Source organism: Bufo gargarizans, unplaced genomic scaffold (genome assembly GCF_014858855.1).
Source record: "Bufo gargarizans isolate SCDJY-AF-19 unplaced genomic scaffold, ASM1485885v1 fragScaff_scaffold_645_pilon, whole genome shotgun sequence".
Lineage (NCBI taxonomy): Eukaryota > Metazoa > Chordata > Amphibia > Anura > Bufonidae > Bufo > Bufo gargarizans.
In genome coordinates, this window is record NW_025334154.1 from 98,998 (window position 1) to 114,563 (window position 15,566).

At 44.0% G+C, this 15,566-nt stretch overlaps 2 protein-coding genes across 11 annotated transcripts in view; both read right to left on the reverse strand.

The window, feature by feature from the left end:
* Nucleotides 1–592: 592 nt before the first annotated feature.
* Nucleotides 593–2,147, reverse strand: LOC122922701 (basic proline-rich protein-like). The gene has a single exon (XM_044273404.1). It carries the CDS (start codon nt 2,145–2,147, stop codon nt 651–653), a length of 1,497 nt encoding a protein of 498 aa, XP_044129339.1. The 3' UTR covers nt 593–650.
* A 37-nt stretch (nt 2,148–2,184) lies between these two features.
* CFAP91 (cilia and flagella associated protein 91) overlaps nt 2,185–15,566 on the reverse strand; it is a 28,667-nt gene continuing 15,285 nt past the window's right edge. For all 10 annotated transcript variants that reach the window (XM_044273399.1, XM_044273397.1, XM_044273398.1 and 7 more), the window contains 9 exons: nt 11,271–11,453; nt 10,803–10,942; nt 8,794–8,910; nt 8,639–8,710; nt 8,336–8,482; nt 7,648–7,869; nt 2,878–3,026; nt 2,514–2,605; nt 2,185–2,324 (listed from right to left, as the gene is read on the reverse strand). In XM_044273399.1, the coding sequence (XP_044129334.1) occupies nt 2,185–2,324; nt 2,514–2,605; nt 2,878–3,026; nt 7,648–7,869; nt 8,336–8,482; nt 8,639–8,710; nt 8,794–8,910; nt 10,803–10,942; nt 11,271–11,453 (1,262 nt within the window). The remainder of the gene's footprint in view (nt 2,325–2,513; nt 2,606–2,877; nt 3,027–7,647; nt 7,870–8,335; nt 8,483–8,638; nt 8,711–8,793; nt 8,911–10,802; nt 10,943–11,270; nt 11,454–15,566) is intronic.

The following is a 15,566-nucleotide window of genomic DNA, read 5'->3' on the forward strand; positions in this document are numbered from 1 at the left end:
AATTAGAGCAGCGCTCAGTATGTGTAACATGCAGCACATCTCCTCTCAGGACAGGTAGACAGTCAGCTGTCTCTTCCTAGGAAAGCTGGGTGAGAAGAAATATGGCGGCAACAGGAGTCTCTTTAGGACCGAGGACCCGATCATGGAGAAAGCAATGACATCACCGGGACTTCCTCAGTGATGTCACAGGATACACTCATCCATCTAGGCCTAGTCTTGCTCACACAGCTGAGGGTTTGTTACAATGTTTCAGTGTAGACAATCCTCTATAAGCAGCACTGTCTCCTGTCCTGGACTCCAGGCTGATAGTGCTTACCTACACTGATACACTGTGACAAACCCTCAGCCGTGTAAGCAGGGCAAGTTCAGATAATCCCCTGTGCAGCACAAATCCCTCCCCAGTCCTGATGGTTTGTTACAATGTATCAGAGCAAGTAAGTGCAAGTCCTCGCTGCTTAGTTTCACAGATACTGGATGCAAATGTAACAAACTTTCATCTGTGAGAAGTATTAGGTCAGGACTGCCTGTCTGCCTCCAATCACTAACAGCAAGCAGAGGTCTTGAAAAAACATTGAGAAAACGAAACACAAAGTCCGTTATTATAGTCCGGCCGTATATAATTATCAGACGAGAACATGCGGAGGTGGAGATTATAAAACAGTGTCCTGCTGAGCGGGGTCAGGATGAGGGTCCATCCCCTGCTGAGCGGGGTCAGGATGAGGGTCCATCCCCTGCTGAGCGGGGTCAGGATGAGGGTCCATCCCCTGCTGAGCGGGGTCAGGATGAGGGTCCGTCCCCTGCTGAGCGGGGTCAGGATGAGGGTCCGTCCCCTGCTGAGCGGGGTCAGGATGAGGGTCCGTCCCCTGCTCACCGGGGTCAGGATGAGGGTCCATCCCCTGCTGAGCGGGGTCAGGATGAGGATCCATCCCCTGCTGAGCGGGGTCAGGATGAGGGTCCATCCCCTGCTCACCGGGGTCAGGATGAGGGTCCATCCCCTGCTCACCGGGGTCAGGATGAGGGTCCATCCCCTGCTCACCGGGGTCAGGATGAGGGTCCGTCCCCTGCTCACCGGGGTCAGGATGAGGGTCCGTCCCCTGCTCACCGGGGTCAGGATGAGGGTCCGTCCCCTGCTCACCGGGGTCAGGATGAGGGTCCGTCCCCTGCTCACCGGGGTCAGGATGAGGGTCCATCCCCTGCTCACCGGGGTCAGGATGAGGGTCCATCCCCTGCTCACCGGGGTCAGGATGAGGGTCCATCCCCTGCTCACCGGGGTCAGGATGAGGGTCCATCCCCTGCTCACCGGGGTCAGGATGAGGGTCCATCCCCTGCTCACCGGGGTCAGGATGAGGGTCCGTCCCCTGCTCACCGGGGTCAGGATGAGGGTCCATCCCCTGCTCACCGGGGTCAGGATGAGGGTCCGTCCCCTGCTCACCGGGGTCAGGATGAGGGTCCGTCCCCTGCTCACCGGGGTCAGGATGAGGGTCCGTCCCCTGCTCACCGGGGTCAGGATGAGAGTCCGTCCCCTGCTCACCGGGGTCAGGATGAGGGTCCGTCCCCTGCTCACCGGGGTCAGGATGAGGGTCCGTCCCCTGCTCACCGGGGTCAGGATGAGGGTCCGTCCCCTGCTCACCGGGGTCAGGATGAGGGTCCGTCCCCTGCTCACCGGGGTCAGGATGAGGGTCCGTCCCCTGCTCACCGGGGTCAGGATGAGGGTCCGTCCCCTGCTCACCGGGGTCAGGATGAGGGTCCGTCCCCTGCTCACCGGGGTCAGGATGAGGGTCCGTCCCCTGCTCACCGAGGTCAGGATGAGGGACCGTCCCCTGCTGACCGAGGTCAGGATGAGGGACCATCCCCTGCTGACCGTGGTCAGGATGAGGGACCATCCCCTGCTGAGCGGGGTCAGGATGAGGGACCATCCCCTGCTGAGCGGGGTCAGGATGAGGGACCATCCCCTGCTGAGCGGGGTAAGGAGGAGGGACCATCCCCTGCTGAGCGGGGTCAGGATGAGGGACCATCCCCTGCTGAGCGGGGTCAGGATGAGGGACCATCCCCTGCTGAGCGGGGTCAGGATGAGGGACCATCCCCTGCTGAGCGGGGTCAGGATGAGGGTCCATCCCCTGCTGACCGGGGTCAGGATGAGGGTCCATCCCCTGCTGACCGGTGCACACTGCAGAGGGTCTGTACTCATGAGTCGCTCTCTCCGACTCTGCTGTTCCTCTCAGCCGGGAGTTGTTCGGGGGCAGCAGTCTCACTCAGTAGAGTCTCGGTATCTCTGTGGATCACGCGGTGTGCGGCCTGGAGATGTCTCCGCTGAGAGCTCCTCACTGCAGAACACAAGGAGACAATAATGGGGAGTAACACCCGAATGTACCCCAAAATACATCATCAACACGGGCGTAATGTAAATCCAGCACCTCTCCAGTAATCCGGCACTCTGTGTACTGCGGAGGTGCTGGATCATTAATGCTCCTGGCACTCCCCCTGCTGGGGGTACAGTGTAACGTGTCTCTCACCTCTCTCTCTGACGCTCTTCTTCTGGATCTCAGGAATAAGGAAACTGTAAACCAGCTCTGCCACAATCTCCTCCGACTGAAGACGGGTGCGGCTGTGAGGACGAAAGGCAGCGTTACAGGAGGACATGACCTGCTGGGACTGGACCAGTGACTATATGAGGAGAGGTCAGACTGACAGGAGGACATGAACTGCCGAGAGTGGACCAGTAACTGTATGAGGAGAGATCAGACTGACAGGAGGACACAACCTGCTGGGACTGGATAGGTAACTGTATAAATAGGTCAGACTGACAGTGATCGTATGACTGACAGGAGGGTGGCACTATAATGGATCAGTGCTGATCTGTGTTATGAAATCCCCCACCTGGTCTCCATCTGATAAGCAATGTCATTGATCTCCTGTGCTTTCCTCTGGATCTCCTCTCTGGCCTGATCTTCTGCAGTGTGGACGGCAGTGCTGAGGATGACGTCTTCCAGGTATGAGTCCAAAGTACTCTGATGAATGTTAACAACCTGCAGAAGACAGCCGTACATTATAACACACAACCTGCAGGACACAGCCGTACATTCTGACACATAACCTGCAGGACACAGCCGTACATTATAACACACAACCTGCAGGACACAGCCGTATACTATAACACACAACCTGCAGAAGACAGCCGTACATTATAATACACAACCTGCAGGACACAGCCGTACATTATAACACACAACTTGCAGGACACAGCCGTACATTCTGACACATAACCTGCAGGACACAGCCGTACATTATAACACACAACCTGCAGGACACAGCCGTATACTATAACACACAACCTGCAGAAGACAGCCGTACATTATAATACACAACCTGCAGGACACAGCCGTACATTATAACACACAACTTGCAGGACACAGCCGTACATTCTGACACATAACCTGCAGGACACAGCCGTACATTATAACACACAACCTGCAGGACACAGCTGTACATTATAACACACGACCTGCAGGACACAGCCGTACATTATAACACACAACCTGCAGGACACAGCTGTACATTATAACACACGACCTGCAGGACACAGCCGTACATTATAACACACAACCTGCAGGACACAGCTGTACAATCCGACACACAACCTGCAGGACACAGCCGTACATTCTAACACACAACCTGCAGGACACAGCCGTACATTATAACACACAACCTGCAGGACACAGCCGTACATTATGACACACAACCTGCAGGACACAGCCATACATTATGACACACAACCTGCAGGACACAGCCATACATTATAACACACAACCTGCAGGACACAGCCGTACATTATAACACACAACCTGCAGGACACAGCCGTACATTCTAACACACAACCTGCAGGACACAGCCATACATTATAACATACAACCTGAAGGACACAGCTGTACATTATAACACACAACCTGCAGGACACAGCCGTTCATTATAACACACAACCTGCAGGAAACAGCCGTACATTATGACACACAACCTGCAGGACACAGCCATACATTATAACACACAACCTGCAGGACACAGCCGTTCATTATAACACACAACCTGCAGGACACAGCCGTTCATTATAACACACAACCTGCAGGACACAGCCGTACATTCTAACACATAACCTGCAGGACACAGCCGTACATTATGACACACAACCTGCAGGACACAGCCGTACATTATGACACACAACCTGCAGGACACAGCCATACATTATAACACACAACCTGCAGGACACAGCCGTACATTATAACACACAACCTGCAGGACACAGCCGTACATTATAACACATAACCTGCAGGACACAGCCGTACATTATAACACAACCTGCAGGACACAGCCGTGAATTATAACACACAACCTGCAGGACACAGCCGTATATTATAACACACAACCTGCAGGACACAGCCGTACATTATAACACACAACCTGCAGGACACAGCCGTACATTATGACACACAACCTGCAGGACACGGCCGTACATTATGACACACAACCTTCAGGACACGGCCGTACATTATAACACACAACCTGCAGGACACAGCCGTACATTATAACACATAACCTGCCGGACACGGCCGTACATTATAACACACAACCTGCAGGACACAGCCGTACATTCTGACACACAACCTGCAGGACACGGCCGTACATTACAACACACAACCTGCAGGACACAGCCGTACATTATAATACACGACCTGCAGGACACAGTCGTACATTATAACACACAACCTGCAGGACACGGCCGTTCATTATAACACACAACCTGCAGGACACAGCCGTACATTATAACATACAACCTTCAGGACACAGCCGTACATTATAACATACAACCTTCAGGACACAGCCGTACATTATAACACACAACCTGCAGGACACAGCCGTACATTATAACACACAACCGTACATTACAACACACAACCTGCAGGACACAGCCGTACATTATAACACATAACCTGCAGGACACAGCCGTACATTATAACACACAACCTTCAGGACACAGCCGTACATTATAACACACAACCTGCAGGACACAGCCGTACATTATAACACACAACCTGCAGGACACAGCCGTACATTATAACACACAACCTGCAGGACACAGCTGTACAGTTAGGTCCATATATATTTGGACAGAGACGTTTTTCTTATCTCTGTTCTGTCCGTCACCACAATGGATTCAGACGCCGGTGAAGTTCAGACTTTCAGCTGTAATTCAGTCTTTTGAACAAGATGATTGCATAAAAATGTGAGGAAGTAAAAGCGTTTTTTAAACTCAATCCCTTCATTTCAGGAGCTCAAAAGTAATTGGACAAATTAAATAATTGTAAATAAAATGTTAATTTCTAATACTTGGTTGTAACCCCTTGTTGGCTGTGACTGCCTGAAGTCCTGACCTCACGGACATCACTGGACGCTGTTTCCTCCTCTTTAATGCTCGGACTTTACTGCCGCGGTTTTCAGTTGCTGTTTGTTTGTGGCCTTTCTGTCTGAAGTTTAGTCTTTAACCAGGGAAACGCTCTATTGGGTTCAGATCCGGTGACTCGGCCGTTCTAGAATATTCCACTCCTTTGCTTTAATAAACTCCTGGTGCTTTGGCTTTATGTTTTGGGTCATTGTCCATCCGTATTATGAAACAGTTTGGCTGCATTTGGCTGGATCTGAGCACAGTCCGTCTCTGACAACCCCAGAATTCATCCGGCTGCTTCTGTCCTGTGTCACATCATCAATAAACACTAGGGCCCCGGGGCCACCGGCAGCCATGTATGCCCACGCCATCACCCTGCCTCCGCCGTGTTCTACAGACGATGCAGTAATTATTCTGCCATCATCCACCGCTGGTGTCTTCCGGGGGCGTCCAGGTCTCTTTGCATTGTGGAGGTCACCAGCGCTTTCTTTCTTTCTCAGGATGAACCAAACTGTAGATTTTGCCGCTCCTGATAGCGCAGCAACTTCTCAGATGTTTGTTTTCGCAGATGAAGGACGGCTCGTGTCACCTGCACGGCGCGCTCCTGTGACCGCATGTTTACGGCTCAGCAAAATCTTCAAAATGCAAGCACCGCACCTCAGATCAACTCCAGGCCTTTTAGGTGCTTAATTGAGAATGAAATAATGAAGGAATTGCCCACAGCTGCCCAGGAAACAGCCTGAGAGTCAACTGCCCAATTACTTTTGGTCCCTTTAAAAACAGGAGGCCCCATGTAAAAGAGCTGAAACTCCTAAACCCTTGATCCAAAACAGTCTGGGCTGTATGTCCATGTCCATTATATAACTAGAACTTGAATATGTTTTAGTAAACAGGTAATAAAAACTAAATTTGTGTCAGTGTCCAAATATATATGGACCAAACTGTATATAATAACACACAACCTGCAGGACAAAGCCATACATTCTAACATATGACCTGCAGGACACAGCCGTGTATTCTAACACACAACCTACATGATACAGCCGTACATTATAACACAACCTGCAGGACACAGCCGTACATTATAACATACAACCTACAAGATACAGTCGTACATTATAACACAGAACCTGCATGACACAGCCGTACATTATAACCTACAACCTGCAGGACACAGCCGTACATTATAACATACAACCTGCAGGACACAGCCGTACATTATAACATACGACCTGTAGGACACAGCCATACATTATAATATACAACCTACAAGATACAACCGTACATTATAACATACAACCTGCAGGACACAGCCGTACATTATAACACGCAACCTGCAGGACACAGCCGTACATTATAACACACAACCTACAAGATACAGTCGTACATTATAACACAGAACCTGCATGACACAGCCGTACATTATAACCTACAACCTGCAGGACACAGCCGTACATTATAACATACAACCTGCAGGACACAGCCGTACATTATAACATACGACCTGTAGGACACAGCCGTACATTATAACATACAACCTACAAGATACAACCGTACATTATAACATACAACCTGCAGGACACAGCCGTACATTATAACCTACAACCTGCAGGACACAGCCGTACATTATAACACACAACCTGCAGGACACAGCCATACATTATAACACACAACCTGCAGGACACAGCCGTACATTATAACACACAACCTGCAGGACACAGCCATACATTATAACACACAACCTGCAGGACAAAGCCGTACATTATAACACACAACCTGCAGGACACAGACATACATTATAACACACAACCTGCAGGACACAGCCATACATTATAACACGCAACCTGCAGGACACAGCCGTACATTATAACATACGACCTGCAGGACACAGCCGTACATTATAACATACGACCTGCAGGACACAGCCGTACATTATAACCTACGACCTGCAGGACACAGCCGCACATTATAACATACGACCTGCAGGACACAGCAGTACATTATAACACACAACCTGCAGGACACAGCCGTACATTATAACACACAACCTGCAGGACACAGCCGTATATTATTACACACAACCTGCAGGACACAGCCGTACATTATAACATACGACCTGCAGGACACAGCCGTATATTATTACACACAACCTGCAGGACACAGCCGTAGATTATAACACACGACCTGCAGGACAGTGCTACTCATGAACCCACCTGTCTGAAGATTTCATCCTCTTCCCGCCTCCGCCGCTCCTCCACCTGTCTCCGCCCACTCTCTTCTGCTTCTCGGATGCGTCGATGGCGCTCAGCAAGCATAGCAAAGGCATGAATCCTGCGCTCTTCCTGGAGCCTGACCAGCTCCTTGGAGAGGAAGTCAAACATGTCTGAGAGCACCTCTCCCTCCAGCCGTGACAGCTGCTCCTCTTCTGCAGAGCACTAAGAGGAGATAAATGGAATTGGTATTACAGGGGTTAATATCTAATAAGTATTATGAATAATGATGTAACAGCAGAAGAGTGAAAGCAGCTCTGGATGTGACTGGAGTATTAGACATAAGGTAACAGCAGAACAGTAAAAGCAGCTCTGGATGTGACTGGAGTATTAGACATAAGGTAACAGCAGAACAGTGAAAGCAGCTCTGGATGTGACTGGAGTATTAGACATAAGGTAACAGCAGAACAGTAAAAGCAGCTCTGGATGTGACTGGAGTATTAGACATAAGGTAACAGCAGAAGAGTGAAAGCAGCTCTGGATGTGACTGGAGTATTAGACATAAGGTAACAGCAGAACAGTGAAAGCAGCTCTGGATGTGACTGGAGTATAAGGCTTGGAGCTGACTTTGTACCACGTTTTCCTGCTCTATAAATGTTAGCTTCCTGATAATGATAAAGCTGCTGGGCACCTTGTGCTCGCTGAGCTCCCGCTGTCTCTGAAGGGCGAGTGTTGCCTCCTTCTCCTCCTTCTTCAGCAGCTGCCCCTCCTCCTGCAGGGCGTGGGTCGTGCGCAGCTCCCGGATCAGCTCCAGATGCTTCTCCTTCCCTTCAAATATCTGGAAAGAAGTGGGATTACATAAGGAGAGCCCCAACCAACCCAGGGGTGAGGGTGAAACTGTCACCTGTGTCATATGGGATGGGGCCTCTGAGGCTGCTCAGGTGTCTCACCAACAGTCCTCTGCCCATGGCCGCCCTCTAGTGGGGACTCTTACCATGTTCTGCACCGCGCGTCCTCGTATCAGCTTCTGTAAGAAGATCACAGCCAGTTCCTTCTCCTCGTCGCCCTGGAATGGAGGATTTGGGGGGTTATAATCCAGGCACAGATGGTCACACAGGTTACATGTATGAGCGTATAGGCTGTGCTCACCTCAGGGGGCTCTGGCACTCTGGGGGTGGCAGGACGGGGGGCCGGCTTCTCTATCTTCTGCAGGAAGCGCAGGGGCTTTTCTGCTTGCTGTGATTTGTTCTTCTTTTCCAGCAGAGCCTGAAGGACAGAGGCACCATTGTCTAGATGTTCCTCAAGGTATATACTCATGTCTCAAAGTTTGTCCCTCAGCTATGATACAAGGCCTCCAGATGTCGAAGGTGTGTAGTATTGAAGATGTCAGGCATGTATGAGTTAACCCTTAATGGTATGATGCTTATAGCTTATACAACAGTGCCACCTAGGTATGAGCAGGTAACACTACACCAGTAGCAAAAGTGCATTCTGGGTGGTGTTATGATGTCACATTCCTTATCAATGTACACGCCTATCTAATAATGATTGGAAAGTTCCATACTAGGAAGGTGTGCTCATCTGATAAGTTTTGGTTAAGAAACCACATAGCAAAATGGAGGGGACACACAAAGAGAAAGAAAAACAAAGAAAGAGAGGGAGATCTCTAGAGAAAGATTTTGGGATTAGGAGAAAAACCTTTGGAGAGCTGAATTCCCCTAGACTCTGCCTATCACCTATATCCTTGGGTAATGTATACTTTTATTTATATGTAGTATTGATCTAAATGAATTGGCTTGATATTTAGCCGGATACCTGCTTATTTGCAGACGTATAGTGTTAGTACTACATTAGTATCAATGGCATTCAGTGAAAATGCATATCACTGAATACAAGATCTGATATTGATAACAAGAGAGCTTCTCTGTTGGGAATCTTTATATTCCCTAGTTTGATATCAAGCTGATAATTTATAAGTTTTATTGCAATACTACCATTATCCAAGATTGGGCATAAGATTTGGCAGAGCATGGGCTCGTATCTGTCATTTTCTTGATTGAGTTTCTGTATATGATCAATTGATTTTATATCTCTCACAATTTTAAAGCCGTATTGCATAATATTCTTGTGTTGGTTGAGTAGTGTTTTGTTGGCACCATATAGTGGCGAATTCTGGGTACTGCATATCATTGTATATTATTGGAATTTACGCTGATTAATTTTTGATTGTATTCAAAATTATTGTATAATAAATTATGTATATTTTGCATAGACGATTGTACCCCGTTTTTTTTACTGATTGCACAAAATAATCAGGTTCTCGATCGAACTCTTGGAGATGTTTATGTTCATCTCACGGATCAATATTATGAGATCCATTATATATTTTTTTATATATATAAGGCATTAGGTCTTTATATAACCCGACAATATACAGGGGTCTGGAGTGGTCAGCGGTGCGATATCTGGGGGTCTAGCGTGGTCAGTGCTGTCATATACCGTGGTCTGGTGTGGTCAGCACTGTGATATATATGGTGTCTGGTGTGGTCAGTGCTGTCATATACAGGGGTCTGGTGTGGTCAGCGGTGCGATATATGTGGGTCTAGCGTGGTCAGTGCTGTCATATACAGTGTCTGGCGTGGTCAGTGCTGTCATATACCGTGGTCTGGTGTGGTCAGCACTGTGATATATACGGTGTCTGGTGTGGTCAGTGCTGTCATATACACTGTCTGGTGTGGTCAGTGCTGTCATATACAGGGGTCTGGTGTGGTCAGCGCTGTCATATACAGGGGTCTGGTGTGGTCAGCAGTGCGATATATGTGGGTCTAGCGTGGTCAGCACTGTCATATACAGGGGTCTGGTGTGGTCAGCCGCGCGATACATGTGGGTCTGGTGTGGTCAGCACTGTCATATATAGTGTCTGGTGTGGTTAGCGCTGTCATATACGGTGTCTGGTGTGGTCAGTGCTGTCATATACAGGGGTCTGGTGTGGTCAGTGCTGTCATATACAGGGGTCTAGCGTGGTCAGTGCTGTCATATACGGTGTCTGGTGTGGTCAGTGCTGTCATATATAGTGTCTGGTGTGGTTAGCGCTGTCATATACGGGGTCTGGTGGGTCACTGTGCATGCAGTTTGGTATTGTGTGGTCCGTACGTCACCTCATGGACATGCTGCATTTGGCGCTCCAGCAGGGCCTGGCGTCTCAGGAATCCATCCTTGGTGGTGCTTCTGGGTTTTGGGGCGCGGATGCGTGGCTGGGTTACAAAGTCGGGGAGATTCTCCTCCAGGTCCAGCAACCCTGAGCAGAATGAGATATCAGCAACAACACTGCAGATGATGGAACACATTACAGGAGACCACTACTCCAGTCACAACCAGAGCTGCACTCACACTTCTGCAGGCAACCAGACACACCTGTGACCACTATAATGTCCTGCAGTCGGATACATGGCATTTTGGTACATGTAGTTCTCTCCATCATCATGCCTGGTGTGTGCACTACACATAATACAATGTCCTATAACCTCTGAGCAGAACTGGGAATACAGCTTTGGATGTGGCTGGAGTAGATATGATGCAGCCAGGCCACAGGAGGCTGATATTATAATAATGTTATGTTCGCTGACCTTGGTAGGAGTTCAGGAAGGGGCTCTTCACCATAAACTGCTGCGAAAGTTTGTCCGGAAAGTAACCGATGCGAGAGAGCGGAGCGTACGCCTGGGAGGAGTAGTCCGTGTAGTCCCCGATCACATCACGTCTCTCCAGCTTCTTCTCTATGTTCCCCATCTGCTGGGACAACTTCCTGATGGCTGCAAAGAAGCAGATAGATATATATATAATACAGGACATTATATAACATGGGGGATTATATATAATACAGGACATTATATAACATGGGGGTTACATATAATACAGGACATTATATAACAAGGGGGATTATATATAATACAGGACATTATATAACATGGGGGTTATATATAATACAGGACATTATATAACATGGGGGTTACATATAATACAGGACATTATATAACAAGGGGGATTATATATAATACAGGACATTATATAACAAGGGGGATTATATATAATACAGGACATTATATAACATGGGGGTTACATATAATACAGGACATTATATAACAGGGGGGATTATATATAATACAGGACATTATATAACATGGGGATTATATATAATACAGGACATTATATAACATGGGGGATTATATATAATACAGGACATTATATAACAAGGGGGATTATATATAATACAGGACATTATATAACAAGGGGGATTATATATAATACAGGACATTATATAACATGGGGGATTATATATAATACAGGACATTATATAACATGGGGGTTATATATAATACAGGACATTATATAACATGGGGGTTACATATAATACAGGACATTATATAACAAGGGGGATTATATATAATACAGGACATTATATAACATGGGGGATTATATATAATACAGGACATTATATAACAAGGGGGATTATATATAATACAGGACATTATATAACATGGGGGTTATATATAATACAGGACATTATATAACATGGGGGTTACATATAATACAGGACATTATATAACAAGGGGGATTATATATAATACAGGACATTATATAACATGGGGGTTATATATAATACAGGACATTATATAACATGGGGGTTACATATAATACAGGACATTATATAACAAGGGGGATTATATATAATACAGGACATTATATAACATGGGGGATTATATATAATACAGGACATTATATAACAAGGGGGATTATATATAATACAGGACATTATATAACATGGGGGTTATATATAATACAGGACATTATATAACATGGGGGATTATATATAATACAGGACATTATATAACATGGGGGTTACATATAATACAGGACATTATATAACATGGGGGTTACATATAATACAGGACATTATATAACGGGGTTACATATAATACAGGACATTATATAACAGGGGGTTACATATAATACAGGACATTATATAACATGGGGGGGTTACATATAATACAGGACATTATATAACAGGGGGGATTATATATAATACAGGACATTATATAACATGGGGGTTACATATAATACAGGACATTATATAACATGGGGGTTACATATAATACAGGACATTATATAACATGGGGGATTATATATAATACAGGACATTATATAACATGGGGGATTATATATAATACAGGACATTATATAACATGGGGGATTATATATAATACAGGACATTATATAACAAGGGGGATTATATATAATACAGGACATTATATAACATGGGGGTTACATATAATACAGGACATTATATAACAAGGGGGATTATATATAATACAGGACATTATATAACATGGGGGTTATATATAATACAGGACATTATATAACATGGGGGTTACATATAATACAGGACATTATATAACAAGGGGATTATATATAATACAGGACATTATATAACATGGGGGTTACATATAATACAGGACATTATATAACATGGGGGTTATATATAATACAGGACATTATATAACAAGGGGGATTATATATAATACAGGACATTATATAACATGGGGGTTACATATAATACAGGACATTATATAACATGGGGGTTACATATAATACAGGACATTATATAACATGGGGGTTATATATAATACAGGACATTATATAACATGGGGATTATATATAATACAGGACATTATATAACATGGGGATTATATATAATACAGGACATTATATAACATGGGGGATTATATATAATACAGGACATTATATAACATGGGGGTTATATATAATACAGGACATTATATAACATGGGGGTTACATATAATACAGGACATTATATAACATGGGGGTTACATATAATACAGGACATTATATAACATGGGGGTTATATATAATACAGGACATTATATAACATGGGGGTTATATATAATACAGGACATTATATAACATGGGGGTTACATATAATACAGGACATTATATAACAAGGGGGATTATATATAATACAGGACATTATATAACAAGGGGGATTATATATAATACAGGACATTATATAACATGGGGTTACATATAATACAGGACATTATATAACAGGGGGGATTATATATAATACAGGACATTATATAACATGGGGATTATATATAATACAGGACATTATATAACATGGGGGATTATATATAATACAGGACATTATATAACAAGGGGGATTATATATAATACAGGACATTATATAACAAGGGGGATTATATATAATACAGGACATTATATAACATGGGGGATTATATATAATACAGGACATTATATAACATGGGGGTTATATATAATACAGGACATTATATAACATGGGGGTTACATATAATACAGGACATTATATAACAAGGGGGATTATATATAATACAGGACATTATATAACATGGGGGATTATATATAATACAGGACATTATATAACAAGGGGGATTATATATAATACAGGACATTATATAACATGGGGGTTATATATAATACAGGACATTATATAACATGGGGTTACATATAATACAGGACATTATATAACAAGGGGGATTATATATAATACAGGACATTATATAACATGGGGGTTATATATAATACAGGACATTATATAACATGGGGGTTACATATAATACAGGACATTATATAACATGGGGGTTACATATAATACAGGACATTATATAACATGGGGGATTATATATAATACAGGACATTATATAACAAGGGGGATTATATATAATACAGGACATTATATAACATGGGGGTTATATATAATACAGGACATTATATAACATGGGGGATTATATATAATACAGGACATTATATAACATGGGGGTTACATATAATACAGGACATTATATAACATGGGGGTTACATATAATACAGGACATTATATAACATGGGGGTTACATATAATACAGGACATTATATAACAAGGGGGATTATATATAATACAGGACATTATATAACATGGGGGATTATATATAATACAGGACATTATATAACAAGGGGGATTATATATAATACAGGACATTATATAACATGGGGGTTATATATAATACAGGACATTATATAACATGGGGGATTATATATAATACAGGACATTATATAACAAGGGGGATTATATATAATACAGGACATTATATAACATGGGGGTTATATATAATACAGGACATTATATAACATGGGGGTTATATATAATACAGGACATTATATAACATGGGGGATTATATATAATACAGGACATTATATAACATGGGGGTTACATATAATACAGGACATTATATAACAGGGGGTTACATATAATACAGGACATTATATAACAGGGGGTTACATATAATACAGGACATTATATAACATGGGGGGGTTACATATAATACAGGACATTATATAACAGGGGGGATTATATATAATACAGGACATTATATAACATGGGGGTTATATATAATACAGGACATTATATAACATGGGGGTTACATATAATACAGGACATTATATAACATGGGGGATTATATATAATACAGGACATTATATAACATGGGGGATTATATATAATACAGGACATTATATAACATGGGGGATTATATATAATACAGGACATTATATAACAAGGGGGATTATATATAATACAGGACATTATATAACATGGGGGTTACATATAATACAGGACATTATATAACATGGGGGTTATATATAATACAGGACATTATATAACAAGGGGGATTATATATAATACAGGACATTATATAACATGGGGGTTACATATAATACAGGACATTATATAACATGGGGGTTACATATAATACAGGACATTATATAACATGGGGGTTATATATAATACAGGACATTATATAACATGGGGGTTATATATAATACAGGACATT